This window comes from Aspergillus pseudodeflectus, assembly GCF_044049435.1.
Source record: "Aspergillus pseudodeflectus strain CBS 756.74 chromosome Unknown BJX68scaffold_4, whole genome shotgun sequence".
NCBI lineage: Eukaryota > Fungi > Ascomycota > Eurotiomycetes > Eurotiales > Aspergillaceae > Aspergillus > Aspergillus pseudodeflectus.
Genome location: NW_027263780.1, coordinates 182,738 through 206,074, shown reverse-complemented (window position 1 = coordinate 206,074; position 23,337 = coordinate 182,738). Strand labels below are relative to the sequence as shown.

At 50.9% G+C, this 23,337-nt stretch overlaps 11 protein-coding genes across 11 annotated transcripts; 5 read left to right on the top strand and 6 right to left on the bottom strand.

The window, feature by feature from the left end:
- Positions 1-94: 94 nt before the first annotated feature.
- On the bottom strand, positions 95-2,162 carry BJX68DRAFT_227086 (GFA family protein). The gene is made up of 3 exons (XM_071038606.1): positions 1,943-2,162; positions 1,829-1,887; positions 95-1,708 (listed from the first exon to the last, which is right to left on the bottom strand). Exon 3 carries the CDS (start codon positions 1,573-1,575, stop codon positions 208-210), a length of 1,368 nt encoding a protein of 455 aa, XP_070903675.1. The 5' UTR covers positions 1,576-1,708; positions 1,829-1,887; positions 1,943-2,162; the 3' UTR covers positions 95-207.
- A 1,376-nt stretch (positions 2,163-3,538) lies between these two features.
- BJX68DRAFT_227082 (uncharacterized protein) lies at positions 3,539-4,010 on the bottom strand. The gene has a single exon (XM_071038605.1). The coding sequence runs from the start codon at positions 3,856-3,858 to the stop codon at positions 3,613-3,615; it is 246 nt and encodes an 81-aa protein (XP_070903674.1). The 5' UTR covers positions 3,859-4,010; the 3' UTR covers positions 3,539-3,612.
- A 207-nt stretch (positions 4,011-4,217) lies between these two features.
- On the bottom strand, positions 4,218-8,956 carry BJX68DRAFT_252600 (glucosidase II beta subunit-like-domain-containing protein; the record flags this gene model as incomplete). Its single annotated transcript, XM_071042590.1, has 7 exons — positions 4,218-4,870; positions 4,920-5,864; positions 5,986-6,073; positions 6,975-7,393; positions 7,653-7,905; positions 7,959-8,436; positions 8,532-8,956. 7 exons carry the CDS (start codon positions 8,954-8,956, stop codon positions 4,218-4,220), a joined length of 3,261 nt encoding a protein of 1,086 aa, XP_070903673.1.
- Positions 8,957-9,119: 163 nt separating this feature from the next.
- Positions 9,120-11,057, bottom strand: BJX68DRAFT_227075 (thiolase family protein). The gene is made up of 2 exons (XM_071038604.1): positions 10,543-11,057; positions 9,120-10,479 (listed from the first exon to the last, which is right to left on the bottom strand). Exon 2 carries the CDS (start codon positions 10,454-10,456, stop codon positions 9,215-9,217), a length of 1,242 nt encoding a protein of 413 aa, XP_070903672.1. The 5' UTR covers positions 10,457-10,479; positions 10,543-11,057; the 3' UTR covers positions 9,120-9,214.
- A 21-nt stretch (positions 11,058-11,078) lies between these two features.
- On the bottom strand, positions 11,079-12,474 carry BJX68DRAFT_227073 (uncharacterized protein). Its single transcript, XM_071038603.1, has 2 exons — positions 12,198-12,474; positions 11,079-12,136 (listed from the first exon to the last, which is right to left on the bottom strand). Exons 1-2 carry the CDS (start codon positions 12,276-12,278, stop codon positions 11,354-11,356), a joined length of 864 nt encoding a protein of 287 aa, XP_070903671.1. The 5' UTR covers positions 12,279-12,474; the 3' UTR covers positions 11,079-11,353.
- A 224-nt stretch (positions 12,475-12,698) lies between these two features.
- BJX68DRAFT_140629 (uncharacterized protein) lies at positions 12,699-14,220 on the top strand. Its single transcript, XM_071036464.1, has 2 exons — positions 12,699-13,182; positions 13,240-14,220. Exons 1-2 carry the CDS (start codon positions 12,966-12,968, stop codon positions 13,860-13,862), a joined length of 840 nt encoding a protein of 279 aa, XP_070903670.1. The 5' UTR covers positions 12,699-12,965; the 3' UTR covers positions 13,863-14,220.
- Positions 14,221-14,539: 319 nt separating this feature from the next.
- Positions 14,540-16,008, top strand: BJX68DRAFT_140631 (3-deoxy-7-phosphoheptulonate synthase). Its single transcript, XM_071036466.1, has 3 exons — positions 14,540-14,671; positions 14,730-14,785; positions 14,890-16,008. The coding sequence occupies exons 1-3, from the start codon at positions 14,629-14,631 to the stop codon at positions 15,904-15,906; spliced, it is 1,116 nt and encodes a 371-aa protein (XP_070903669.1). The 5' UTR covers positions 14,540-14,628; the 3' UTR covers positions 15,907-16,008.
- A 312-nt stretch (positions 16,009-16,320) lies between these two features.
- Positions 16,321-18,694, top strand: BJX68DRAFT_227069 (putative 60S ribosome biogenesis protein Rrp14). The gene is made up of 3 exons (XM_071038602.1): positions 16,321-16,577; positions 16,660-16,743; positions 16,854-18,694. Exons 1-3 carry the CDS (start codon positions 16,563-16,565, stop codon positions 18,339-18,341), a joined length of 1,587 nt encoding a protein of 528 aa, XP_070903668.1. The 5' UTR covers positions 16,321-16,562; the 3' UTR covers positions 18,342-18,694.
- A 2-nt stretch (positions 18,695-18,696) lies between these two features.
- BJX68DRAFT_227067 (NuoI/complex I 23 kDa subunit family protein) lies at positions 18,697-19,953 on the bottom strand. Its single transcript, XM_071038601.1, has 3 exons — positions 19,585-19,953; positions 19,184-19,449; positions 18,697-19,131 (listed from the first exon to the last, which is right to left on the bottom strand). Exons 1-3 carry the CDS (start codon positions 19,860-19,862, stop codon positions 19,001-19,003), a joined length of 675 nt encoding a protein of 224 aa, XP_070903667.1. The 5' UTR covers positions 19,863-19,953; the 3' UTR covers positions 18,697-19,000.
- A 129-nt stretch (positions 19,954-20,082) lies between these two features.
- Positions 20,083-21,365, top strand: acpA (acyl carrier protein). Its single transcript, XM_071038600.1, has 7 exons — positions 20,083-20,140; positions 20,204-20,463; positions 20,539-20,556; positions 20,622-20,702; positions 20,762-20,810; positions 20,866-20,904; positions 20,962-21,365. The coding sequence occupies exons 2-7, from the start codon at positions 20,245-20,247 to the stop codon at positions 20,967-20,969; spliced, it is 414 nt and encodes a 137-aa protein (XP_070903666.1). The 5' UTR covers positions 20,083-20,140; positions 20,204-20,244; the 3' UTR covers positions 20,970-21,365.
- Positions 21,366-21,451: 86 nt separating this feature from the next.
- Positions 21,452-23,249, top strand: BJX68DRAFT_140558 (GOLPH3/VPS74 family protein). The gene is made up of 4 exons (XM_071036461.1): positions 21,452-22,140; positions 22,227-22,473; positions 22,539-23,032; positions 23,085-23,249. Exons 1-4 carry the CDS (start codon positions 21,871-21,873, stop codon positions 23,133-23,135), a joined length of 1,062 nt encoding a protein of 353 aa, XP_070903665.1. The 5' UTR covers positions 21,452-21,870; the 3' UTR covers positions 23,136-23,249.
- Positions 23,250-23,337: the final 88 nt, after the last annotated feature.

Below are 23,337 nucleotides of genomic sequence, written 5' to 3'. Positions count from 1 at the left end.
TGCTTCCTGTCTTTTTTTTTGGTGGCAGAATAAGGCGGTGTGTTCACAATTTACCAACCGCGTGTCAGAGACTCTTATCTCAACAATCAATGTCAGTTAAGTTAGTTAGTTTTCCGATAGTACTATCTTATTCATTCTTGGGACTTGCATTTCATTTTGACCGAACAAACGCTCTAGGGACGTACTACTGGACGGTCCTCATACAAATTATGTCTGCTGTCTCCAGGTCTTCAAGCCAGCCTCCAACTGCTGGATCAACGACACATCAACTGCCATCTCAGCAAAACTGGTTCTTCCTGTAGCCCACTCGAGCCATTCGTCGGCCCTTGAGCCACTGTCTGCACGAAGCAAACCGACACTCACGTCGATAAGCTGCGGTCTCTTGTCACAGTGCCAGAAAACCGATGCCCCACAGCGACTACAGAACTCTCGATACACCTCGGGAGAACTCTCATATCGCTTCAACGTGCCCACATCATAAGCCAGCGGCTTTTTTTGTGCGGTGAGGATGTTGGACTTGGGGATGAACGCCCACGTTTGAATGGGAAAGCCACTGGCGAGACGGCAGGTCCGGCAGGCGCAAGTACCTGCCATATATTTGGTTTTCCCAGCACACAGCCACCATTTCACATCCTCTTCATTCTCCGCAGAGACTCCTGAATTATAGGGGATGATTATGTCGGGCCAATGGGACCACGGATCCTCTGATGTTGAGTCCGGGCGGGTGATATAGAGTTCTATACCGCCACAGTGGCATCGAGCGAGCAGTTGGGACGAATTCCGACTTGCCGCTTTGAGCTGGCCGAAAATGGTGTCCTGAATGCTTGTCTGAGGATTCAGCCAGCATGACACAGTCTTGTCACCTGAGCTTCCAGGAAGAAAAATCGATAAGCCCCCGTCCTGTGTACCGTCAACCCCCCAGTGCCGAATACTCTGGGTCTGCGGTGGACTGTCGAGCAGCCCTGCTGCAACAACCCAGTTGCCGCTATGCTTGGAATGGGAAAAGACATGAGAACCGCAAGTCCCACAGAAGTAGCGGCTAACAGAGTCTGACTGCTGATACTTGGCGAGGTTCTCAGACTGTGGATTTTCTTGAAGAAGGTAGTAAGGAGTACAAATCTGACCAGAAACAGCCTGACATGCTGCACAGTGGCAGATGTTTAGCTCGCGGTTACTGGATGGATCCAAATGCACCTGTTGTACCACTTGGGTGCATAGACAGGAGATAGAGTATAGCATTTCGTCTATCTGCCAGCGAAGGTTTGAAATTACGAAGCGTGGGTGGTAGCTCGGGTCTTTTGGGGTCTTATACGAGACCTCGAGTCTATCTCGCTTCTCACGCCTGGTTAGTGATGCAGCAGCCTGTGTTAGCCGGGCATGGGTATACCCAACTGGTTTCTCCGCGAGACTTTGGACACCCCTCGGTTCCGTTAAACCCGAACTCTCATAATCATGAAAGAAAAATACAGAGATCCGCCTTCTTGCAGAAATCTGCTCACTTTTACAGCCGTATCGGGATGTCGCAATGGCCCCAGCAGGCGGCCTATAAATACCCGATACATGACCCCGCCTCATTACCCTACTCTTCTCCTCCCTCTTTTCTCCTTCAACACCCGATTCAAGAACAAGTCTCACAACAAACACCTCCTAGTATTCTTTCAAGCTTGACAGGAGTCTTCTCTTGAAATACTACAACGCTTCAAAATGGGTACGTTGATTACTGCCTTTGCGTCTCCTCAGTTCCTGTTGCGGGGTCGGATGGCGGGGTAGCATCATCCCATCCTTACTTTTACAACAAATGGACCAGTGCTAACACCGCAATCTGTAGCCCACGGATGCTCCTGCGGTGATTCTTGCCAGTGCCCTGCTGGTGCCTGCAACTGCCCTGTATGCCATCTCATGACTGTTACCCCGTTCCTGGCTAACGGAGTTGGATAAACAGAAGAACTAGGGTAGATTGCCAATGACGAGCCCTTGGTTACCGGAAGGAGAGTGGATAACCCGCGATGCTGTATGAGGATACGGGATGACTTGACGAAATGATTTTGGTAGAACAAAAATCCAAATAGATTACTGCCAGCCGAGCATGGATTTTGAATCCAGCTTCCCTCCACAAAGTATCAACCTGACTAGTCACAATGAAATCCCATTGTCACAGAAGGATCTACCACAAGATGCCCTTAGAAGTTCCACAAATTGGCCTGAACACGACTTGCCTCCGATCTTCACTCCGTGTGGCTGTTGCGGGTTGAAAACGCGAGGGCCACTGCGCCATTATCGCTAATGCAGGAAATACTGGCATCCATGACGGAGGATCCATACTCCAACCCCACCATGGCAAGGAACGCCTACCAGAGGAAAGGGGACAGGCACCGTCTGAACCCTGCCATCGCTGCCATTCTCGCTCCCATCTTCGTTCCACCAGGAACACCCATCTCTGCTGATTGTATTTGCATGTTTTCGCCCCAGTCAAAGATAAAAGAGGGGTGCTAAATGAAGCGAGTCGTGTCCGAGCTTAAGCTCCAGGTGACCCCCCTGGTCACCAAGACACGGATCTCACCAATAGCCACTCGTGAGTGACGATGTAAAAGATAAGATGGTGCAGGTCTAGCGCATAAAAGACGCTATTAAGGCACCAGCAACAACATAGACTGTCCAGTGGGCAGTCTCCTACAATGTAACTACTAATAAGATATCGTAACTGGTGAGCTCACTGGAACTGCAGAATGCGCTCTTATTGCTAGCCTCACTTTCTGAGCTCTTCTGTGGCCCTGGAGAACCGCCTCCAGCACGTTCTCGCAGGTAAATCTTCTCCTCTTCTCGAACGTGGCATGACTTGAACCGTCTTGAGTAGTTATCGGCATTTCCCCTCCAAGAAGCCCGGAAGAGAGGAAGGGAAGGAATCCAACCTATCATGAGATGTAAATGTAAACTTACAATCAGAACTGCCTTGATTCTCGCATCGTGGTACGGATACACGTCCGCTCTGCTACGTACAGACGGAGTACACTGCGTCGGGCACATTTGAGCCCCCACACCATACGTCGTCTAAACAGCATGCAGCAAGCAAATAGCGAGCTATCTTCCCCTCCTCCGTCTATCCTCCGACAACGGAAAAAAAAGCAAAAATAGGCTCGTAGTGTTTGAGTTTCAGCATGACTTTATCCACCGTAGCAGGGGCCTCCTCGAGTAGAAGAAAACAAATCGGAGGACGACCAACTGGCGATGGAGACCGATGCCTCTGCGTGGCTCGATTGGATTGCTGGTGGTATGAGTGCCATCCACACCTGCTGCAGGCCCCTTGGCCGCCGCCATGCTGGATGTGCTCCACTTACTGCGACGTTTTTTGCTTGACGACCAAGGATGGATCTCCTAGGCGATGGCCCGTGGGCGCTGACATGCGTAACTGTGCATGTGCAGCTGCATATGTCAGCGTGGTGAACTCTGAAGCAGTCGTGAAGCAGAGCAAGGCAGATAGAGTGGGGGCAGGTTAAGGAAGCAATAACTAGAAGAAAGGTATATAAAGACCTCTCCCCCCTTCATCCCTCCAGTTCTCCTCCTCTCTTTCATCCTCTACCCGCGATTTCCCAAGCCACCCGTCCAAACATAGACCTATCTACTTCGGTTTCTATACCAACCCAAACCAACATCACCATGTCTCCCTGCACCTGCAACTGCTGCTCCGGCGAGTGCAACTCCTGCGCTTGCAACAGCTGCTCTGTACGCCACCGTTCCTTGTACTTGGAAGGATCCAAGAGACCATGAAGCTAACCAGACAAACAGCACTAAAGTTGTTCCTGAACACTTCGAGCGAGCTCCTCTCCCGTCGATAAACACCTCGGGTTCAATACTTAACATCCGCTGGTGATGATGAGGAAGGAATCCCTGGTTGCTTTCGGAGGCTCAAGGGGTAGTTGAGGGTGTTGTTCGTTTCGGTTGATTTGATAACGTACTGGCATGTACTCTTCGTGGACGCTATAATAGTGAATCGAACTCCATACGATATCCAAGTGCTGACTTTCCTGGCTATATCCCTGGTCGTGGTCAGGTTCTTTTCTCTGTAGTGTAATCCGGGTTGACATATAGTAGTGAATAGACCATGCGATAAACCATTTCGTGAATTCAGTTGAATCGTGAATTCAAGCGCCCTATGCAATTGAATCTAGCAGGCAGAGTGTACTATATGCTGAGTATTTGTATACGTAGATTCATCTCCATCACAGCTCATCCTTGGCCCTCGGAGCCACGTTTCCCGGTTCCTCCCCGCCAGCACAAACGGCTGGCGTGGTGACCTTCATGGAGTACACGCACTTTTCATCCTCGGCAATTTTCAAGATCTCATTCTCCTCGCCGCATTCAAGTACGACGGTTGTCGAGCGTGCCGGTCCATTCCAGCAGCCTTGACCTTTGGTGTACTCCAGGGACGTCTTCTGGACCGGGACGATTTCTCCAGTTTCGCTCAGCTCGTCGACAGTGACCGAGCCGATGCGCTCGAACTTGCCCATTCGTGCGGAGGATCCACCTTTCTTTGGGATCTGCTTTGTCTGGTCAAGGAAGCAGTGTTCGTAGGTGTACTCTCCAGCGTCCTTTGAGATGCAGACACCTTTCAGGGCACGGAAGATAGAAGCTGTGCCATAGTCGGTCTCCAAATCCGTCTGCTGGCTCTTGAGTTGAGACTTGAGATCTCCGATAGCTTTTTCCGCAGCTTTCACGGCTTCCCGCGCCTGTGTTACAGCTTTGGATTCGGATGTTGAGGGCTTGTCCCTGTGAGGCAGGAAGCCGCTGGTCTCTAGGAAGCTTATGACATCGCTAACCCTAGCTTCGATGAAGCTAACAAGCGACGGGGGTAGGTACGCTGCAAGCTTGTAAACTATACTTTGTTAGTCTGTGTTCGGATAGTTGGATCTTTGGGTAACTACCAGGATCGGGTTCCTCATCGCCCACGGTTTCCCACTGCTCCCAATTGATCCCTGATTGTTCATCATCAGGTTGGGCAATGGCATCCCAGTCACGATCGCGGGCGCTGTTTAGTATCGTATCTACCGTGCCCCGAGCAGCATAGTCTTCCCAGCTGCGCACGGCGCGCTTGACCCCCTCGTCGTTGAAGTTCGGATTGTACTCAACCTTGAATTTGGATAGAACGTCTTCAAGTTCTTGCACCCGAGATCGAATCTCATCACGCTCCTTGCGTACCTCCACCAAGGCGTTTCGAAGCTCTTCCACTCGGCCTTTGGCCAGCTGAGCCAGCACGTTCACCTTGCCAGCTTTCTTGCCCTTCACAACCTTATTCTGTTCTTTCTTCTGAATATCCTCCAGATCAGCCTCTAGGCCTTTCAGCTGCACCTCCTTGCCCTCAATCTCCGTGGTGAGGCTCTGGATACGATCCTCCACCTCCTTTTGCTGTCTCCCCGCTTCCACAAGAAGGTCACGCTTCTTCTTCAATGCCGCCGTCATAGACTTTTGCCTCTTCTCCTCCTTTTTGCGCCATTCTTTGCCAATCTCTTTACACTTGTCATCGCACTTTTTGCCCGCAACACGAGCCCATTCATCACTTCCATCGCAGCAAAGCTCGTAGTCGCAGATACCGTCATTGACCCGTTGAAAGGGCAGATACGACGGCTTATGGCCCTTGTTCCTACAGTAGAACCCGGGAAGCGCCGCTTTGAGGTTATCGTTGCTATGTCCAGGGCGATGAGCGACGTTTAGCGGAGAGTTACCGGACAGGTGAGCGCAAGCCGCGGTCCCGGGTTCATCACTGCCATCCGGACAGTCGCAGAAGTCATCGTTCACAGCGGAGAAGGGGATCTGAATCGCTGGATGAGTAATGCATGAGAATGTCGTTGTGTCTTTGTAGAACTTGGCAACTGTCAGATGGAAGATGAGGTTAGTAGTTGTGCCCATGACCCACAATCGAAATGTGTGTATAATTTGCGTCCGAATGCCGCTTTGACCAAACACACTACTCAGATCCAAAGCAGTACTCACATTCAGGTCCGACTCCGCGGGGCCGAGCGGAATCATCACCGGCAGCCACAAGCGCTGAGCACGCAGCTACTCCCACAAGGAGGAGCGACTTTTGAGAGAAAATCATGGCTACCACATTGAGCTTGCAGTCCAATGCCGAGTAGTGAGAATTTGCGAGGGGGATGGAATACCCCTGCAACAACAAGAAGACAATGCGGAGATATAAGAGCTTTTGGCCAGCTGTTGATAACCTTTGGAGCTAATCCGGGGAACCATGTCGCTTAGTCATTGGTCCGTTCTTGTGGCGACGCAAATCGGTGTGAAGATTATACTTTCCCTTAACTGCAAAGTGACACTGCAAAATGGGTAATGATGGTGGCAGGTAAGTGCTCTATACTCTCGAAGATGATGTGTTTGTATTAATTACAGCCTACAGTATTCCCACTCGCCGCGAGCTCGTTCGCGAAGCCGCCCGCGCTCCGAGCACAGCGCAACTGAAAGAAACCCAGCGCGAACTATTAGAACATTTCTGGACAACCTGCCCGTTATCGCACAAGGCGCTCTTACGACCCGTCGTCTCTGACTGTGCGGGGAACCTCTACAACAAGGATGCGATTCTACAGTTTCTTCTTCCTGGCGACCAAGTTGATGGGATTAGCTCCAAGGCCGATTGCGAGGAGATCCTGGCCGGTCGAGTCAAGGGACTACGGGATGTTGTGGAATTAAAGTTTGAGATTGATACCGAGCGCGAGGGGCACCCGAGTGCTAAATCCGAGAAGCGCGAAGGATGGATTTGTCCGGTTACTGCGAAGCAGTTGGGCCCCAGTGTCAAGTCGGTGTATCTTGTTCCTTGTGGGCATGTCTTTTCAGAGGAGGCTATTCGGCAGTTGAAGGAGGATAAATGTTTACAGGTCAGTCGCCTCGAAACCCAGTTCTTTCTCATTGCATTGTTAACAGGCGCAGTGTAACGAACCCTATACGGAAGACAACGTCATTCCGATACTCCCTACAAAAGACGACGATAAGCAGAAGCTCATAGCTAGATCTACACGACTCGCCGAGCAAGGTCTCACCCACTCATTAAAGAAGGCACCCGGCTCTAAAAAGCGCAAGAAGAACGGCACCAATGAGGCGGCCGCCACTTCTGAGACCAAAATTTCCAACGGGGACTCTTCAAAGCCCACGTCGTCCAAAGACTTACCATCAGCAACCGCTAGTCGAAGCAATACGTCTACGCCGACGTCTTCTGCACCGAGTGGTATCAAAAACGCCGCAACAGCCTCGCTGACTGCACGGGTCTTGGAAGAAGAAAACGAAAAGAAGAAGCGGCGCAAACTGGTCGGTGCGAATGACAATATAAGCAGCCTTTTCACGAAAGAACCCAAAGACGGAAAGTTCAAAAATACCGATTTTATGACTAGGGGCTTTACTATGCCTGCTACATCTCGAAAATGATCACAATTGTCGCCGGCGTTTGGTGCGGCATCCTGGGAGTATTATATCTAGCATTCGGACGGGTCATGCTTTGTTTTTCTCATGAAATGTACAAATATATATCATTGAAAGAATTAACTGGAAAGGTTGCTTCTATAGTACACGGAAAGTAAATCCTGCTAAGCCAGGACAGCAGTACATCGCTTGTGATTTAGGACCTCAGAGTGCAAACACTCAAATAAGGCCCCTCTCACGGAGCTCAGCGTCGATAAGCTTTTTCCGACCAAGTTCTTCGTCCTTGTGCGAAGGCTTCTGTTTCTTCGGGAAGATCTTGACGTTCGGTAAACTCTGGAGACTCGCGTCGGCTACGAGGAGGTCTGCCAGTTTCTTGGGTTTGGGGTTCTGTTCAGCGAGTACATGCTTCATGACGTGCTGAACTGAGGAGATTTGATGGATGACCGGATCGGGGAAAAAGTGACCAGTCAGTTGCGAGAATCTTTTCAGGAACTGCAGCGTAGTTAGTAACAGTCAACAAAACGAGGAAGGGTGGAAAGAATTACAGCAAACTTCGTGATTGGGTCATTCAGAGACAGACCCAGATAGCCCTTATCCTTGACATCTCGATATCCAAAGAAAGGCGGCGATGGAGTCGAGGGGACTTCTTCCTCATACTCGGCGTCCTCGGCTTCGGCGGCCTCGATTTCGGCTAATTCAGCATCCTCTGCCGTTTCAGGGGCGACTTCCCTAGCGACTTCCGCAGCAGCTTCCTGAGCTCCGCCAATCTGCTCGAAGATATAGACAAGGGCCTCCTCGGTTTCCTTGTCCGGGTATACAACAGCTGAGTCCCACTGGTCGCTGGACCTTGGCTGGATCTTGCAGTTCCTGATCAATTTGAAGACAGGCTGTTCGTGTTCAATCACGTCGCAGATGTTCGTGAGTGGCTTCTTCAGCGTATGCAGCAAGGAGAGTTCAACTGCGGTTTGGTGGGCAGCTAGGGAGAAGTGAACCGGTTTTGTGAGTCGACGGTTGAGAGAGAAGCTGTATAGGGTGTTAGCAAGCGTCCCTGTTCAATTGAGCGTAAAGCCAAAGAAGTATGTTGAAGACAAGGAAAGGACTAAATCAAGGGAACGTACGAAGTGTATGCATCAGCCTTCGTGGGAGGCAAGTCACTCCATGTCCCCAAATGTCCAACACGCTGAAGACCCTCCCATGTTGTCGCGGGTTCATAAGAGGGATCCTCAGATACAGCATCCTCCGCAACCTCTGTCGCAGATTCTGGTTCATTCTCCTGTGGCGCGGATTGGCCTCTCTTGAACTTCCTCTCAAAGACACCCTCCCCTCCATATGGATCCTTCAAGCCTGGCGGATTGTCGGTACCCCAGAGCTTTCGGCGCACACGTTCTGTGATTGGGGTCGAGTCGGAGGCATGGCGCAAAAATTGACGGGCAACGAACGGGCGTGGGCGCGCTTCGTGTCTGCAAACTGAACATACATAGAGAGTTCTTGACCTCTGAGAGGCAGGAACCTCCAGGTTCAACAATCGCAGTGAGGAACGCATGGTTGGGCCGTTACACACCTTGTCTTGGATCTTCCGACACGAAAAGTTTGGGGATGCCGAAAACTGAGCACGTGACATGCTCGCTCAGGCTTGGCAATATCAAACCATTTGCCTTAATGCTGCAATAATCAATTTTATTTAGGTAATTGAAGGGACGGTTACATTCAGAGTAAGATATTATAGGTATTTTCATGAATGTTTGCATATATACAAGTATTAAACGCTAAAAAAAGGATAACAACCGAATACTAGGCGCATTTACTCCCGGACGAACATGCCAGCCATTCCCATGCCGGTTCCAATGCACATGCTAACAACTCCAACTTCTTGGCCAGTGCGCTCAAGCTCGGGAAGCAGGGTTGCAAGCTGTCTAGCTCCAGTAGCACCAAGAGGGTGGCCGATGGCGATGGCACCGCCCTTAGGGTTGATCTTGGCCTCGTCAATCCCCAGCTTGCGGGCACAGTAGAGAGCCTGAGAAGCGAAAGCCTCGTTAAGCTCCCAGATGCCAACATCCGAGACATTCACGTCAAGGAGCTGGAGAAGTTTGGGAATGGCAACTGCGGGGCCGACACCCATCTCATCCGGGGCACATCCGGCAACAGCGGTGCCGACCCAGCGGCCCTTGATTGATGAAGTCAGGCCTAGCTCCGTCGCGGTGGAGCGACGCATCAACAGAGTGGCGGCAGCCCCATCGCTGACTTGAGAGCTGTTTCCGGCAGTGCTGGAACCAGTGGCTGAAAAGGCGGGCTTCAAGGACGCCATTTTCTCGACAGAGATGTTTGGGCGAACACCATCATCCTTGGTCACAGTTATCTCCTTAGGAGGCGCTTCGGGGTTTTCGGCGTCGAAAGAGAGAGTCTTCACGGGGACAATTTCCGAGTCGAACAACCCAGAATTTTGCGCGGCGGACGCCTTCTTGTGAGAGTTGGCAGCAAAGGCATCCTGGTCCTCCCTGCTGATACCATACCGAGATGCAACGTTCTCAGAGGTGATTCCCATAGGCATGATACAATCTCTGGAGTCCTTTGAGGGGGATTCCTTGAGCTCGGGCCATAGAACCGTAGGAATGGCGCGAGAGCCGTAATTCCGGGTCATGGATTCCATTCCTCCACCAACACCGACATTAAGGGCACCCGCACGAATGCTATTGCCGATAGTCGAAATGGCAGCTAAACCCGATGAACACTGTCTGTTGATTGTGTGGAAAGGAACTGCATGAGGGAATCCCGCGTGAATCTGGGCCATGCGGCCTGCTTTGGCACCACCGAGTTCCTGGAGCACAGATCCAATACAGACATCTTCGATCAAAGCGGGATCGAGGTTGGGGTTCGCTTCCAACGTGGCCTTCAGCACATGAGCGAGGAGCTCCTCGGGATAGGCGTCCTTGAAACCGCCCTTCTTTGCGCGCGTGACGGGCGTGCGGAGAGACGAGAGAATAACGATGTCCGAGGGGGACTTTTGGAGGACCTGACGAAGGCCTCGCGGCACAGGAGAAGCCATAGCAGCTATGAGAAGATTATTTTCTAAGCGGAACGGAGCATTAGTGGTCGCGAACAGAGTAATGATTTTGAAAGACCTGGACTCACAGGGGTATATCCGAGAGAAAAACTTGAGACGCTCAGGAGAACGAAATTTGCTCGAAACCACTTCACCGAAGGGACAGGACGCTGCCGGGTACTTGTATTTGAGATCGAGCCGGCCGGCTGGATTTCCGGGGTTCGGAATCCATCTTATACACCCCAGCACCATTCTCAAGTTGCCATCGAATTGCCGGCAATGGAAATCGGCTAAGGGCTATCCCGCCAAAAGAAATGGGGATGATGTGGGGAAGACGACCGGCAAACCGTCTTAGGAGGCGATCCGAGGCGGCTGTCCCTGGGACATGTTTAGAAATATACCTGATGCCCCTGTCTCCTATAGACAGCCCCTACGAACGTTGCAGGCTTATAACTTGGAATCTGACAAGACCGCTTTTCACAGAGCGCCTGTGCGGAAGGCAAACAGCCTGAAATGTCGAAGGGTCCAAGAGGCATCGGAAGCGGCCTCTTATGTCAGCTGGTTCGGAACCGGTAGTCGGAAGGCGTCGGGCCTTCAAAGTCACTGTGCTGTATCTACTTTGTAAGTTTATAGAGTAGTTTTGTATCTATCTCGGTAGCAATATGCTCTATCGCATTGTTGACCCCCTGATTCTGATTTTGGGTATTTCTATCCGTGGCAGTACAAACTCCGAGACTCCTCTGACCATAAAGAAGAAAAAATAAGAAAGGTAAGAAAAAACCGCCGCCGAGTTAACGCCATGCCATCATAACAACGTGTATGTAAGGATATGTATCCTAAAGCGCACATGAACCCTCTTGCTGAATCCGGAAACGAAGCGCTAAGGAGGAAAAATAGGCATCAGCCTCTAATGATATGGCTGTAATGTCCAGGGACTCTGCGCCGACACTTGTCACAATCAGCGCGATATCCCATTGAAAATGCCAGCTTTTTGGTTGATTTGACACTGGAAGTAGGCTCCACGTTGCCCTGATCTGGTAGGTCCAAGGATGATAGTCGTTTCCGCATATCAGCAGCCTCGGCTTCCGCGGCTGCTGAATTCATCACCGGAGGAGAGTGCTGAGACGGCGTATCATCAGCCATTTCCGTATCACCAGTGGCGTCTTTGCCGCGTATATCACCGTTGTCGCTCACTGGACTCGGCAAACGTGGACTGCGCCAGGTAGTACCCCGGAGTAGCTCAGATGGGCAGAGACTATCATCACTCTGGAAGAGACACTTTGTCCTCGAGAGACTATCCCTCGCACCGGGCAACGGGGGGATATTTCCAGCACTTGGGGGCTGGCAGGTAACATCATATGGGTTATGTAATGACTGAGAAATACCGTTGTCGAATCCAGCAATCGGTGATGGACTGAACTTGTCTTGGTCCATATCCTCAATGTCTTCGCAAGTATCTATATCCATCGAGGCATCGAGTTCCTGCTTAGGAGCATAAAAGTTCTGGGGCTGCTGAGCGTTTGCCTTATCCAACTCGGTCCGAAATCTCTTGCTGAACACATCTTCATCTTCCGAGGAATCAACTGGGGTTAACGCCGAAAAGAAGATTGGCTTGACAGTCTCGGCAATCTTCAGTCGCTGGCTGGACCTTGGGGAACTGCGAAGAGGGAGAGGACGGTGTTTCTAGAACCTCGCCTGTCAGCCTCAAAGTTGATTCAAAATAACAGGTCCACTGAGATCTAACCTTGGTATCTCTGGATGTATCTTCATTGTAGGCCGTAATCTCTTCAAGTTCCCGTGGGCGCTTCGAGGAATGGCAAGCCATGAGGTTCTGGATGTCGCACTGGGTGGGCTAAGCAGGAAATATTGTCTATTTGTCGTTGAACAAAGCAGTCGGAAGTAAGCTTCGGTGGACCCGTGGTTGACAGGCAACGCGGGGATTGATGGTCAAAACCATACAGATAGATAAACAACAGCTCCGAGCAGAAAGTTTGGCTGGCCGTCGAACTTGAAAGCAGGCCACTGTTGGTGTTAGCATGAGCTGCCAGGCACATCAAAGAGGAAGCTACTACAAAATGGGTTAGCTCATTATGGGGACCTGCAATGGTGGAGTGGCACTTTCTGTATCGTATCGTTTGGTACCACAGCCTGACAATGTGCCACACTTGAATGTGACAGCCCGACCCTGCCAAGGCCCTGATTGATGGATGGGCTTCAACCTTGACAAAATCTGATCACCAATATTACTAAATGGACAAAGGCCCACCCCATAACTCTTGATTTCAGGGGAGTTTCAATTCTTATGTTGTACTATTAGCGCCCGTACGATGTATGTTTTAAACACTTATGCTTGAGTGTCCTGATCAGGAACGTTCCCTGGAACCCCGCCTTAACTATCTCGATACTCCATCCGCAGATGATGATGTCATGGGATATTCAAGCTGAGGAATGCACCGTGCCCTACTGTACAAACATGCCATATCACAGCTGAACTTTCCCATGAGGTGTCCAAATGGAGGCACTACGATGTGGCTTTGCCATTGTGGCCCCTGCCTCTAGGGGTTTAGGCTTTGCCTTTGCACAACAACTTCTAGCCCATACCAGCCTCCCTATCATCGCAACAGCACGAACAAACTGCGACCAAGTGCGTTGTCGGTTGCTTGAAAGTGTTAAAGCTGAGCACTTCAATGCTGAGCGGCGGCTCAGGGTCTTCAAGGTAGATGTTACTGGTACATCCTTCCTCGCAATGCTGTCGACGCTATGATCATATCTGAATGGCTCCCCAGATGAATCTACGATATCCGAGATGACATCCGCAATCCGTGAAATGTACCCAGAAACGCTCTTACGGCTGGCAACCACTGTTCCTGGGATCCTTCATGTTGAGAAATCCCCAAGTCAAATCGACGCAGAATATTCTTTGCGTAGCTTTCAAGTCAATGCCCTCGGTCCCATGCTACTGATGAAGCATTTGTCATCATTCTTGCCTACTGCATCTTCACCCCCATTCCATGATAGCGAGGAAGTATCGGGCCAGGATAGCTCGCAGTGGCGTCTACCCGAATCGCATGCTATTTATGCGATGATGGCAGCCAGAGTGGGCTCTGTCTCTGATAATACCTCGGGCGGTTGGTACTCATACCGTGCAAGCAAAGCATCAGTTTTCCAGCTAGCAAAGACGTTCGACCTGTACCTACAGTCTCAAAGCGGAGAGCGTGCCATGGCAGTTGCTATGCATCCGGGAACAGTCCATACCGATTTTACAAAGGATTATTGGGATGGAAGGTCAATGCTGCAGCCAGAAGAGTCCGCTACATTACTCTTGAAGCTTCTATGTTCAATGGGTACGGGGCCCAAAGAGGGACGGGGTCGATGTTGGGATTGGAATGGAAAAGAAGTCATGCTCTAGCCTCCAGTATGCACGATATACTGGGTGCAACTTGAGCTTGAAACTCCGAGGTTCATCCATATTTTGAATGCTGAAACATCGAGCATACTAAAAAGGACCAGTTATCAAGTTAGTAGTACGAATATGACTCAGAGACAGAGTACCTACTAACTAACTAGTACTAGTTAGTAGTTATTACAACTAGGTACTACTATAGTATGGACATAAAGTATGTTGGCTTTTGAGACATGAATGAGATATGGCAGTCTAGGGCCACTAATAGTCTAGACTTCAGGATCTGACACACCACCTCAGACCTGGGCACCGACTCTCCTACCAGTAGTATCATCTTTAGGCCGTTTGGCACTCCAGAACATCAATTTGTTCAAGCATTGGCCCATGGCATGACTTGAAGAATGTCAAAGGGCGGTGATCGGCCATACTGTATCATACGGCTCCAAAAATACCCAATTTTTGTCGAGTGTGTGGAAAACCTTGCATGTCATTGGCCCACCAGAGATGCACTTTCTGCCCATCTTGATCACCGATTTCGGTTGCTTTTTATAAAAAGTTGCGGAGGGGACCAAACATCATTCTTCTCCCTTTGATACTTGTTTTACGGAGTACTTGATTCTGACTTGCTCTCTACTTGCTTGATTTAACTGCAGCCTTTTGCACCATCACATTGTGGGCGCCGTCTGCTGTCTGAAGCTTCCTTTCTCTCGATCATATACATTTTTTTCAACTTAATACCCCCACTTTGTCTGTATACGCTGCTCCCTTCACAATGCCTCTTGTCAACACCACCGAAGTCAACGAGGATACTCGAGGTGAGTATCATCACGCGTCCTCTAACCTGGGCTTCCCATTGCTGACGAACCCATCTAGTCCTCGGTTACGATCCCTTACTCTCTCCTCAGTTCCTTCAGTCCGAGATCCCATCTGTGAGTCATGCATACTTTGATTGCTTTCAGCTTGATCCAATATAACCTACCATTTACATCCATTCACATCGATAATGGCGATATACTGACAATTTATTGGTTAGCCCGCTCATGCCATCGCAACCGTCCGATCTGGCCGCGCCCAGGCCATTGAGATCATCGAGCAGCGTGATGACCGTCTCCTAGTGATTGTCGGCCCATGCTCCATTCATGACCCCGAGACAGCACTCGAATATGCCAACCGTCTCAAGAAACTTTCCGAGCGCCTTTCCTCCGACTTGTGCGTCATCATGCGCGCCTACCTCGAGAAGCCCCGTACAACAGTTGGATGGAAGGGTCTGATCAACGACCCTGATATCGACGAGTCCTACAACATCAACAAGGGACTTCGCGTTTCCCGTAAACTCTACGCCGACCTCACAGGCATGGGAATGCCAATTGCTAGTGAAATGCTTGATACCATTTCCCCGCAGTACCTCGCCGATCTGATTTCTCTGGGTGCCATCGGTGCCCGAACCACCGAGTCACAATTGCACCGTGAGCTCGCCTCCGGTCTCAGTTTCCCCATTGGCTACAAGAATGGCACGGACGGTAACCTCACTGTCGCCATTGACGCCATCGGCGCGGCCGCTCACCCCCACCGCTTCCTCGGCGTGACCAAGCAGGGTCTCGCAGCCATCACCAAGACATCCGGTAACGAGCACGGCTTCGTCATTCTTCGTGGAGGAAACAGGGGCACAAACTACGACCGCGAAAGTATCCAGGGTGCTCGCGACGCTTTGCGCGGAAAGAAGCAGCGTGAAGTCGTCATGGTTGACTGCTCGCATGGAAACTCTAAGAAGAACCACCGCAACCAGCCCCTTGTCGCTAAGGAGGTCGGTGATCAGCTCCGCGAGGGCCAAGATGCCATCATCGGTGTCATGATTGAATCCAACATCAACGAGGGCAACCAGAAGGTTCCGGCCGAAGGCCCCTCAGGACTCGCCAAGGGTGTCAGCATCACGGATGCCTGCATCGACTGGGAGACCACCGTCACTGTCTTGGAAGACCTCGCCGAGGCAGTCCGCGCCAGACGTGAAGTAATCAAGTCAAAGAGCGCCAATGGAACCTCTGCTCAATAAACGGGACTCGACATCTCATGCGGTCAAGTTTTCCTTTTCTTCTTGATGACTTGATACATTTTTGATCTAGATACCAGAGCCAGAGTATTTCGTTCTTCTTCCTATCTCTTCATATCTCGGGGTTTAACAACAAGCTTATCACCTGCGTGTTTCTCGGTGATTGCTGATGCAGGTCACCGTTAAAAAGTTTGGATTGTTTCGGCTCAAAATGAATTTATAATCAGCTTCAAAAGAGTTAAACATGCATCCCTTCTTGGTATACTTAAAAAGTCGTAGTCTGTTTCTGGGTTACCAGGGCTCATTGTAGTCCCATAGTCTAGTGCATGAGCCATCGAAAGGTCCAAGCGCAATGAGCGAAAAAGAGTCATTCTCACTTGCCCGCTACGTACTCGGAGTACGTCCTGCGATTTGCGATTTGCAAAGACAGTGGGCGGTGAAGAACCCACAGCCGAGCGGAGAAAAAGTAGACATGCCAAGATTTCACCCGCCCACCCAAATTTTTCGAGATAGTGAACTCGCGGTTTTCATTCCCTCGACCGACTCGTTGCGAAGCCCTTTGCACGTCCTGGTTCCGGTGTCGGGTTTAGATACTATATCCATATATATCTATTGTCGGCCTCTGCGAATTTAGAACTTTCACAGTGAGGAGAGCGGCTATGGCTGATATCGAGGTATGATATTCAGACATCCTTCCCTGTCCTGTCTTGTCTGTCCTGTTCGCGAGATTGACGAATTCTTTTTGTCTTCAAATAGGACCGGCTGCGAAGCCATGCCCAGGCCTTCGATGGGTTACTTTCATTAATTCCTGCGAAATTCTACTACGGAGAAGATGGCAGTGTACGTTCCACCTGAAGTCTTTTTTTCTCAGAACCAATTTCCTTTCGCTTGAACGCTTTCCTCCTCCATGCTCATGCCTGTGCATGATGCTGACTTGATTGTCTCCATAGGATCAATGGAAGAAGAAAAAGCAGACGAAGGAACAGGCACGAGAGGCCAAGCGAGCGAAATTGGACCCAGACTCCGCCAAAACGGCAAAGGACGTTATGGACGAGAACGCACGAAAGCGCAAGCGGGAAGAAGAACAACAAGAAGATAATGCCGAGTCATCCGACGACGGTGAACTAGGATCTGAATTGCCAAAAGAAGGGTTGAAGCGCGCAGAAGCCGCCAAAAAGCAGAAGCAGGTCCAGTCGACAACAGCAGATGCTCCCGCTGACGCTAAGAAGGAAGAAGCGGAAGCCCGCAAGAAGTTGAAGGAAGAAAAAAAGGCTCAAAAGAAGCAGAATCAAAAGGAGAAGAAGAAGGCGAAGGAAGTCGCTCGGAAAGCGAAAGAAGAAGATAAACAAGCCGAGGAGACCAAAAACTCTGCGCCTGACACAACTGAGAGCAGTAGCAAGGCCGTTGAACAGGTGCAACCCTCCGAAGACGGAGATGCTGAGGAAGTTGACGGTGACGAAGGCGCTGTCGCTGAAGGCCTTTCCCTCGAGTTCAACGAAGATCATTCACTCTCCTCTGCACCAGAATCCCCGGGGTTCGACAACTCGAATCCTCAATCCGGGAGCTCTTCAATATCTTCCATTGTTCCCCCTTCTGCGCCGAATGATGCTACGAAAACCTCAAGCTCCGAACCGAAACCCCTCAAAGCCACACCCGAAGAGTTAAAACAACGACTCCAGAAGCGCTTGGATGAGCTGCGGGCAGCCCGTCACGCAGATGGCCTCGACGGAAAACCAGCTCGCAATCGACAAGAGTTGATCGAAGCCCGGCGACAAAAAGCCGAACAACGCAAGGCACACAAGAAGTTGCTGCGCCAAAAGGCCAGGGAAGAAGAGCAACGGGTGAAGGACGAAGCCATGACTCGGCGATTCTCCCCAGGAGGCTCCGGCTCGTTGTTGGCGTCTCCGCGATCACCAGCCGACTCGGTCGGCTCAGGAAGCTACGCCTTTGGCCGTGTCGTCTTCTCCGACGGCCAAATAGCCGACGCCTCCCTATCAAACGTGCGCGAAAAGCCCAAGACTAATGGTCCCCGGGACCCGGCTTCTGCCCTCAAGGCCGCCGAGGCTAAGCAAGCCCGCCTCGCAGGCATGGACGAGGAGAAACGCGCAGACATTGAAGAGAAGGACATGTGGCTCAATGCAAAGAAGCGCGCTCATGGCGAGCGAGTCCGCGATGATACCTCACTGCTGAAGAAGGCGCTGAAGCGCAAGGAATCCGCCAAGAAGAGGTCTGAGCGGGAGTGGAAGGATCGCATCGATACCGTCAAGAAGGGCAAAGACATGAAACAACAGAAGCGCGAAGAGAACCTTCGCAAGCGGCGAGAAGAGAAGGGGAATAAGGGAGGGAAAAAGGCAGGCGGGGGAGGAGGAAAGGGCAAGCCCCGACCTGGCTTCGAAGGTAGCTTCAAGGCCAAGGTTGGCGGTGGTAAAAAGAAATGAGTATAGACTGTGTGCAGGGGATGCTGTATCTAATGATGAATGTGTATACTCTTATCCGTGACGAGGAGCAGTTCTTCCCTCATCAAGAGGTTTGATGGGATGGATTGGCGCGAACCGAAAACCGAGGGTAGGCACTGGGGATATGGTGTTTTGGTATCTTGTTTTACTGGGGGTCACTATCTATTTCATGTGCACATACTTATGCCTTGGTAGCGATTTGTTGATACAATTCAAGGAGTTCATTTCAAAGGCTACCTACCTTGCGTGTGGATACTACTACTACAGGACCTTCGCAGGACCTCAAAAGCTCCATGCACTACACTACGTATAATTGCTGAAACTATTACGTCAGGAGCAAAGAAAAGAAACGGCTCAGTTGAATCCCTAAACATATTATAACACAAAACTCTTCTAACATCACACAGCAAAGAAAACTGACGCAAAACCGGGGTACCAGAATTTCCCACGGTTGCGTCGAGTACATAATAACGGAGGGTAAGGCGGGTCAAAGTAGGGTGGGTGTTATGTACAAAGTGGGAAGAGAGAGACTCTCTGGGTTGCGCGTGGAGGGTCCTGGGACATCCTCCGGTAGGAAAAAGCTGGCTTTTGTCTTGATTGAAATTTCTCCTCGATATCATCTAGAAAGGCACCGCAGTGGTTTATCGGTAAGGAGCGTCGGCTCTGGCAGCAGCAGCAATTTCAGGCTCCCACTTATCACCGTTAGCGAGGAGCTTCTCCTTGTTGTAGAGCAGCTCTTCGCGGGTCTCGGTGGCGTATTCAGCGTTGGCGGCTACAGTACCATGTTAGTGATCACTCAAGTTAATAAAACTGATAAAACGTACTTTCAACAATGGCATCAACTGGGCAACTCTCCTGGCAGTACCCGCAGTAGATGCACTTGGTCATATCAATATCATATCGGGTCGTCCGGCGACTTCCGTCCACTCGCTCCTCTGCTTCAATGGTGATAGCCTGGGCAGGGCAGATGGCCTCGCATAGCTTGCAGGCGATGCAGCGCTCTTCACCGGTAGGGTAGCGTCGAAGAGCGTGTTCACCACGGAAACGGGGGGAGATTGGTCCTTTCTCGAAGGGGTAGAAGATAGTGTAACTAGCATCGGCTGGAGTTAGCGGGTGTTGCTACAAGTCGAGAAACGACATGCACCCAGACAAATATTTGATATATCCGTCAAATTGTCCGCGGTTGATCGTGCTTTTCATAGCTCGGGTCCTGAGGAAAACTTACGGTGGCCGGAAGAACTGCTCCAAAACGACGTACATGCCCCGGAAGATCTCCGCCATGAGGAAGTACTTGCTTGCCTTGTCCAGCGAGGACTCTGGGTCTTGGTCCCATCGCCTCGGGGGAGGGATACGGAAACCGGAGGGCGGAGGCCCAGCTGGCGTGGCTGCCCGGCTCACCGAGGAAGAGAAGTTTGCGGTCGGGATGAAGGAAGACGGGGACACGACTGAGGGCATGGGACGTCGGTAGGCGAGTAACCTCGCCGCGGATCTGGATGAAGCCATCGAGGAATGAAGAGAAGTCGCAAAAGCGAAGAGGGGAATGAGGGGAAGATCAATTGGGGGAGGGGAGCAACTGGAGCACCTCAAGGAGCACGAAGTTCGGTGGTTGCTAGAGTGGTTTTGCAGCGGCTTAGGTCATTGCTTTCTGCCGCCCGATGATTGGCTGGCTGAAGGGATTTTGCTTTCCCCGAAGCCGCAACGCCAAATTCAGGTTCACTTCTGAAGCAACCAAAACGACTTCATCCGAACCTCTCGCTGTCGCTCTTCCATTCTCTTCCGAGGTAATCAAGCTTGACTTCATCACATATTACCACTAGGCCCGTGTGTTTCTGATATCAATTCAGGCAATCTGTCACCGCGCCCCCTCCTTTCCCACACCGTCGTCATGTTCCGTTCCGCTGTTGTCCGCTCATTGAGGGCCTCCGTGCCTCGTGCTATGAAGCCCCAGGCTGCCTTCCAGATCCGTAGCTCTCCCGTGGCTCGTCCGGCTCAATTCGCCCCTCGCTTTGCTTTCCAGGCTGTCCGTCTCTACTCCGCCCCTGCTGGCCTTAGCAAGGATGAGGTTGAGGGTCGGATAGTCAACCTCTTGAAGAACTTTGACAAGGTACGTCCATTGTCGTCATATTTTCAAAAGAGAGTACTCCAAGAGTGAAACGACTGACATCTCTTGCGAACACAGGTCACCGATGCCAACAAGGTGCGTCACGATAGCTATTTGATTTCCGGCATGAAGCAAAGTTCTAACGTCATGGGACCAAACAGATCAACGGCGCCTCTCACTTCTCGAACGACCTCGGACTCGACAGCTTGGATACCGTTGAGGTGGTGATGGCTATTGAGGAGGTACGACCTAGCTGGGTTGCTATCTTATGCGGAACACTGTTATTGACTTTCTTCGATAGGAATTCAGCATTGAGATCCCTGACAAGGAGGCGGACACTATCCATAGCGGTAAGTGTTTAAAGATCTTAGCTGAAATCTGGCACTAATAATATCTTTCCTACAGTGGACAAGGCTGTCGAGTACATCCTTGCTCAGCCCGATGGTAAGCACCCGTCCTTTCCTGACATTCTTTCTGAATCATCCACTTATTCGAAACTAGCCCACTAGATTTCTTAATGCGAGGCTTGGGAAGAGATGCTTGAGGTGCTAGATAGAAAATCCGGGGATGTCTGGCGTGCAGCTACGCAGAACTCTTTAAGACTCGGAGTATCTGGGTAGCGTGGCGCTATATGTATGCTGATACATTCGGTGATTCGCTTTACTATTACATGTATATCACTTTCAATGCAGTTTTGATTGATTTGGAGCATCGTCGCATGGGGGGACTTCAAGCGAATCGAAGCCACTGGTATACTCCGTAACAATCAGGGTACTCCGTAGACGTCTGGTCAACGACGCAGTCAAAATCTGACTAACCATGTTCTTTTTAAATTGAGCTCGCACGACAAGCCGACAAAAATGGAAGAGAAGAAAATAAAATGGCTAATTGCAGGGCGCTGATGAGGCTCGTCATCACAAATGACGGCTTGAAACGCGCGTTAGTTCGAGCCAGATAGCCTAGAGCGCTTTGCCGAGACTGGGGCGGTTGGCATTGTTGTCGTTGACTCGTCGCGCAAGGAAATAATACGTCTGAGCTGAAGCTTTCATTGCAATTCTCCCATTACTGCTTACTCTTTGGTTGGAATTGACCTCTTGGTGCAACCTCCGGCTCAACTCATCTCGTATTGCCGGTCCGTTGCTGGCTGTCTGAGCTGCGCAACACGCTTCGGGCGGATCTTTTTTGTCTCCTTCTCACTCTTCCCGCCTGCTCTTCAACTTCCCCTATAACTCCACCCCCTCATCGCCTTTTTGAAACGATCTCCCGCCTAGCAGCCCACTGCCTCCGGCTTCTTGCAAAGGAACGATCTTAACCTACCGGTAACAGCGGCATTCGCTTTAGCCTCGACTCTGACTGCAGCCTCGCCCTCCTTCTCCACCCCGCTCCCGACACATACGTTCTATCATCCTAATGGCCTCAGCCGGGGGCTTGACTCGCCGGAGAGGTGGCGGGCGAGCCGCTGGCTCAGACGAGCACGATGACAGCAGAGTTGCTTCACCTGTCTCTCGAAATGGCTCCGCCATGGACAATCGCACCCCCGAGACGTCATACACAAACTCCGAAAATGGGCATAAAATCGCCTTTGACCCCCGGGATATCAGCGAGACAGAGGAACGGAGCAAACAGCCGAAGCTCACGCTTATGGAGGAGGTTCTCCTGCTGGGTTTGAAAGATAAACAGGTTAGCTGCATATCCACCTTGTCTTGGAAGCGACATGCGCTCCTGCGGCATGCGCATATGCTAACGGACCGCTCAAACTGCTCCAGGGATACTTGTCTTTTTGGAATGAGAATATCTCGTACGCCTTACGAGGATGCATTGTCATTGAGCTGGCGCTTCGCGGTCGAGTTAGCATGCAGAAGGATTCTTCTCGGCGGAGGTTCCCCTTGGCCGATCGAGTGATTGAAGTTATCGACGACACATTGACGGGCGAGGTCTTGCTGGACGAGGCTTTGAAGATGATGAAGTCAAGTGAGAAGATGAGTGTGAACTCCTGGATCGACCTGATGAGTGGTATGTATAGCAATTATTGGTAGGCTATCCGAAACAGTGCGCTGACCGCAGTACGCCTACTACAGGAGAGACATGGAATTTGATGAAGATCGGATATCAATTGAAGCAAGTGCGCGAGCGTCTTGCCAAGGGCCTTGTCGATAAGGGCATTCTTCGAACTGAAAAACGCAACTTTCTCCTGTTCGATATGGCGACTCATCCCGTTGCCGACGGCGGCGCCAAAGAAGACCTTAATCGCCGAGTCCGCAATATCTGCAGCAGTCGCACTGTAATCCTTCCCGCCAACCAATGGCTCCCTGAAGATACCGAATTTCGATACCTGCGCACCATTACTATGGTGTGTGCTGCCTACGCAGCAAACGTACTAGAGAATGCACTCGTCACAATGAGCCACGAAGCCCGAGAGAGAGCCTTTGCACAGGTGGATGAATTATTGGCCGAGTACTCACAATGGCCATTTGCTCGACGCCCTGGCGGTTCCCAGGCGATTGGGGCCAATCTAGCCCAGGCAATTAACGACGAAGTGACCAGAGTCCAGGATAAGGAGCTTCAACTAGAGGTAATCTTCTCCTCTACTCGGGCATCTTACACCTAATGCTAATAATCCCTAGGTTGTTGCCGCCTGTCTCAGCGTTTTTACTAGGCTCGATTCTCTCCTCTAGTCTCACCACGTACTTTTGATTCCTTTTTCTCCATATATTGCCAAATTATCCTATTCTCTCCTTCCATATTCTTGTCCGCATGCCCATCTCAACAATCAATCAGGCTTGTTTCCACTCCGGGATCCGGAGAAAAATTCTCGCTGTTTCAATCTGAAATAGTCGGCGTCCGAGGTTTAAGTCTGGGCAAAAGACAGTGTTTAAT

What these genes read in the sequence shown, in the direction of transcription:
- BJX68DRAFT_227086 (XM_071038606.1), bottom strand. Translation starts at nt 1,575, where the DNA reads ATGAGGCGGGGTCATGTATCGGGTATTTATAGGCCGCCTGCTGGGGCC.
- BJX68DRAFT_227082 (XM_071038605.1), bottom strand. Translation starts at nt 3,858, where the DNA reads ATGTTAAGTATTGAACCCGAGGTGTTTATCGACGGGAGAGGAGCTCGC.
- BJX68DRAFT_227075 (XM_071038604.1), bottom strand. Translation starts at nt 10,456, where the DNA reads ATGGCTTCTCCTGTGCCGCGAGGCCTTCGTCAGGTCCTCCAAAAGTCC.
- BJX68DRAFT_227073 (XM_071038603.1), bottom strand. Translation starts at nt 12,278, where the DNA reads ATGGCTTGCCATTCCTCGAAGCGCCCACGGGAACTTGAAGAGATTACG. An exon ending in ATACATCCAGAGATACCAAG is followed by an intron (nt 12,137 to 12,197) that starts GTTAGATCTCAG and finishes GCGAGGTTCTAG; the next exon opens with AAACACCGTCCTCTCCCTCT.
- BJX68DRAFT_140629 (XM_071036464.1), top strand. Translation starts at nt 12,966, where the DNA reads ATGGAGGCACTACGATGTGGCTTTGCCATTGTGGCCCCTGCCTCTAGG. An exon ending in CTTCAAGGTAGATGTTACTG is followed by an intron (nt 13,183 to 13,239) that starts GTACATCCTTCC and finishes ATGGCTCCCCAG; the next exon opens with ATGAATCTACGATATCCGAG.
- BJX68DRAFT_140631 (XM_071036466.1), top strand. Translation starts at nt 14,629, where the DNA reads ATGCCTCTTGTCAACACCACCGAAGTCAACGAGGATACTCGAG. An exon ending in AGTCAACGAGGATACTCGAG is followed by an intron (nt 14,672 to 14,729) that starts GTGAGTATCATC and finishes GAACCCATCTAG; the next exon opens with TCCTCGGTTACGATCCCTTA. An exon ending in TTCAGTCCGAGATCCCATCT is followed by an intron (nt 14,786 to 14,889) that starts GTGAGTCATGCA and finishes TTTATTGGTTAG; the next exon opens with CCCGCTCATGCCATCGCAAC.
- BJX68DRAFT_227069 (XM_071038602.1), top strand. An exon ending in ACTACGGAGAAGATGGCAGT is followed by an intron (nt 16,744 to 16,853) that starts GTACGTTCCACC and finishes TTGTCTCCATAG; the next exon opens with GATCAATGGAAGAAGAAAAA.
- BJX68DRAFT_227067 (XM_071038601.1), bottom strand. Translation starts at nt 19,862, where the DNA reads ATGGCTTCATCCAGATCCGCGGCGAGGTTACTCGCCTACCGACGTCCC. An exon ending in GAGCAGTTCTTCCGGCCACC is followed by an intron (nt 19,450 to 19,584) that starts GTAAGTTTTCCT and finishes AGCCGATGCTAG; the next exon opens with TTACACTATCTTCTACCCCT. An exon ending in AGTTGATGCCATTGTTGAAA is followed by an intron (nt 19,132 to 19,183) that starts GTACGTTTTATC and finishes ATGGTACTGTAG; the next exon opens with CCGCCAACGCTGAATACGCC.
- acpA (XM_071038600.1), top strand. Translation starts at nt 20,245, where the DNA reads ATGTTCCGTTCCGCTGTTGTCCGCTCATTGAGGGCCTCCGTGCCTCGT. An exon ending in TGGTGATGGCTATTGAGGAG is followed by an intron (nt 20,703 to 20,761) that starts GTACGACCTAGC and finishes TTTCTTCGATAG; the next exon opens with GAATTCAGCATTGAGATCCC. An exon ending in GGCGGACACTATCCATAGCG is followed by an intron (nt 20,811 to 20,865) that starts GTAAGTGTTTAA and finishes TCTTTCCTACAG; the next exon opens with TGGACAAGGCTGTCGAGTAC.
- BJX68DRAFT_140558 (XM_071036461.1), top strand. Translation starts at nt 21,871, where the DNA reads ATGGCCTCAGCCGGGGGCTTGACTCGCCGGAGAGGTGGCGGGCGAGCC. An exon ending in CTGGATCGACCTGATGAGTG is followed by an intron (nt 22,474 to 22,538) that starts GTATGTATAGCA and finishes CGCCTACTACAG; the next exon opens with GAGAGACATGGAATTTGATG. An exon ending in ATAAGGAGCTTCAACTAGAG is followed by an intron (nt 23,033 to 23,084) that starts GTAATCTTCTCC and finishes AATAATCCCTAG; the next exon opens with GTTGTTGCCGCCTGTCTCAG.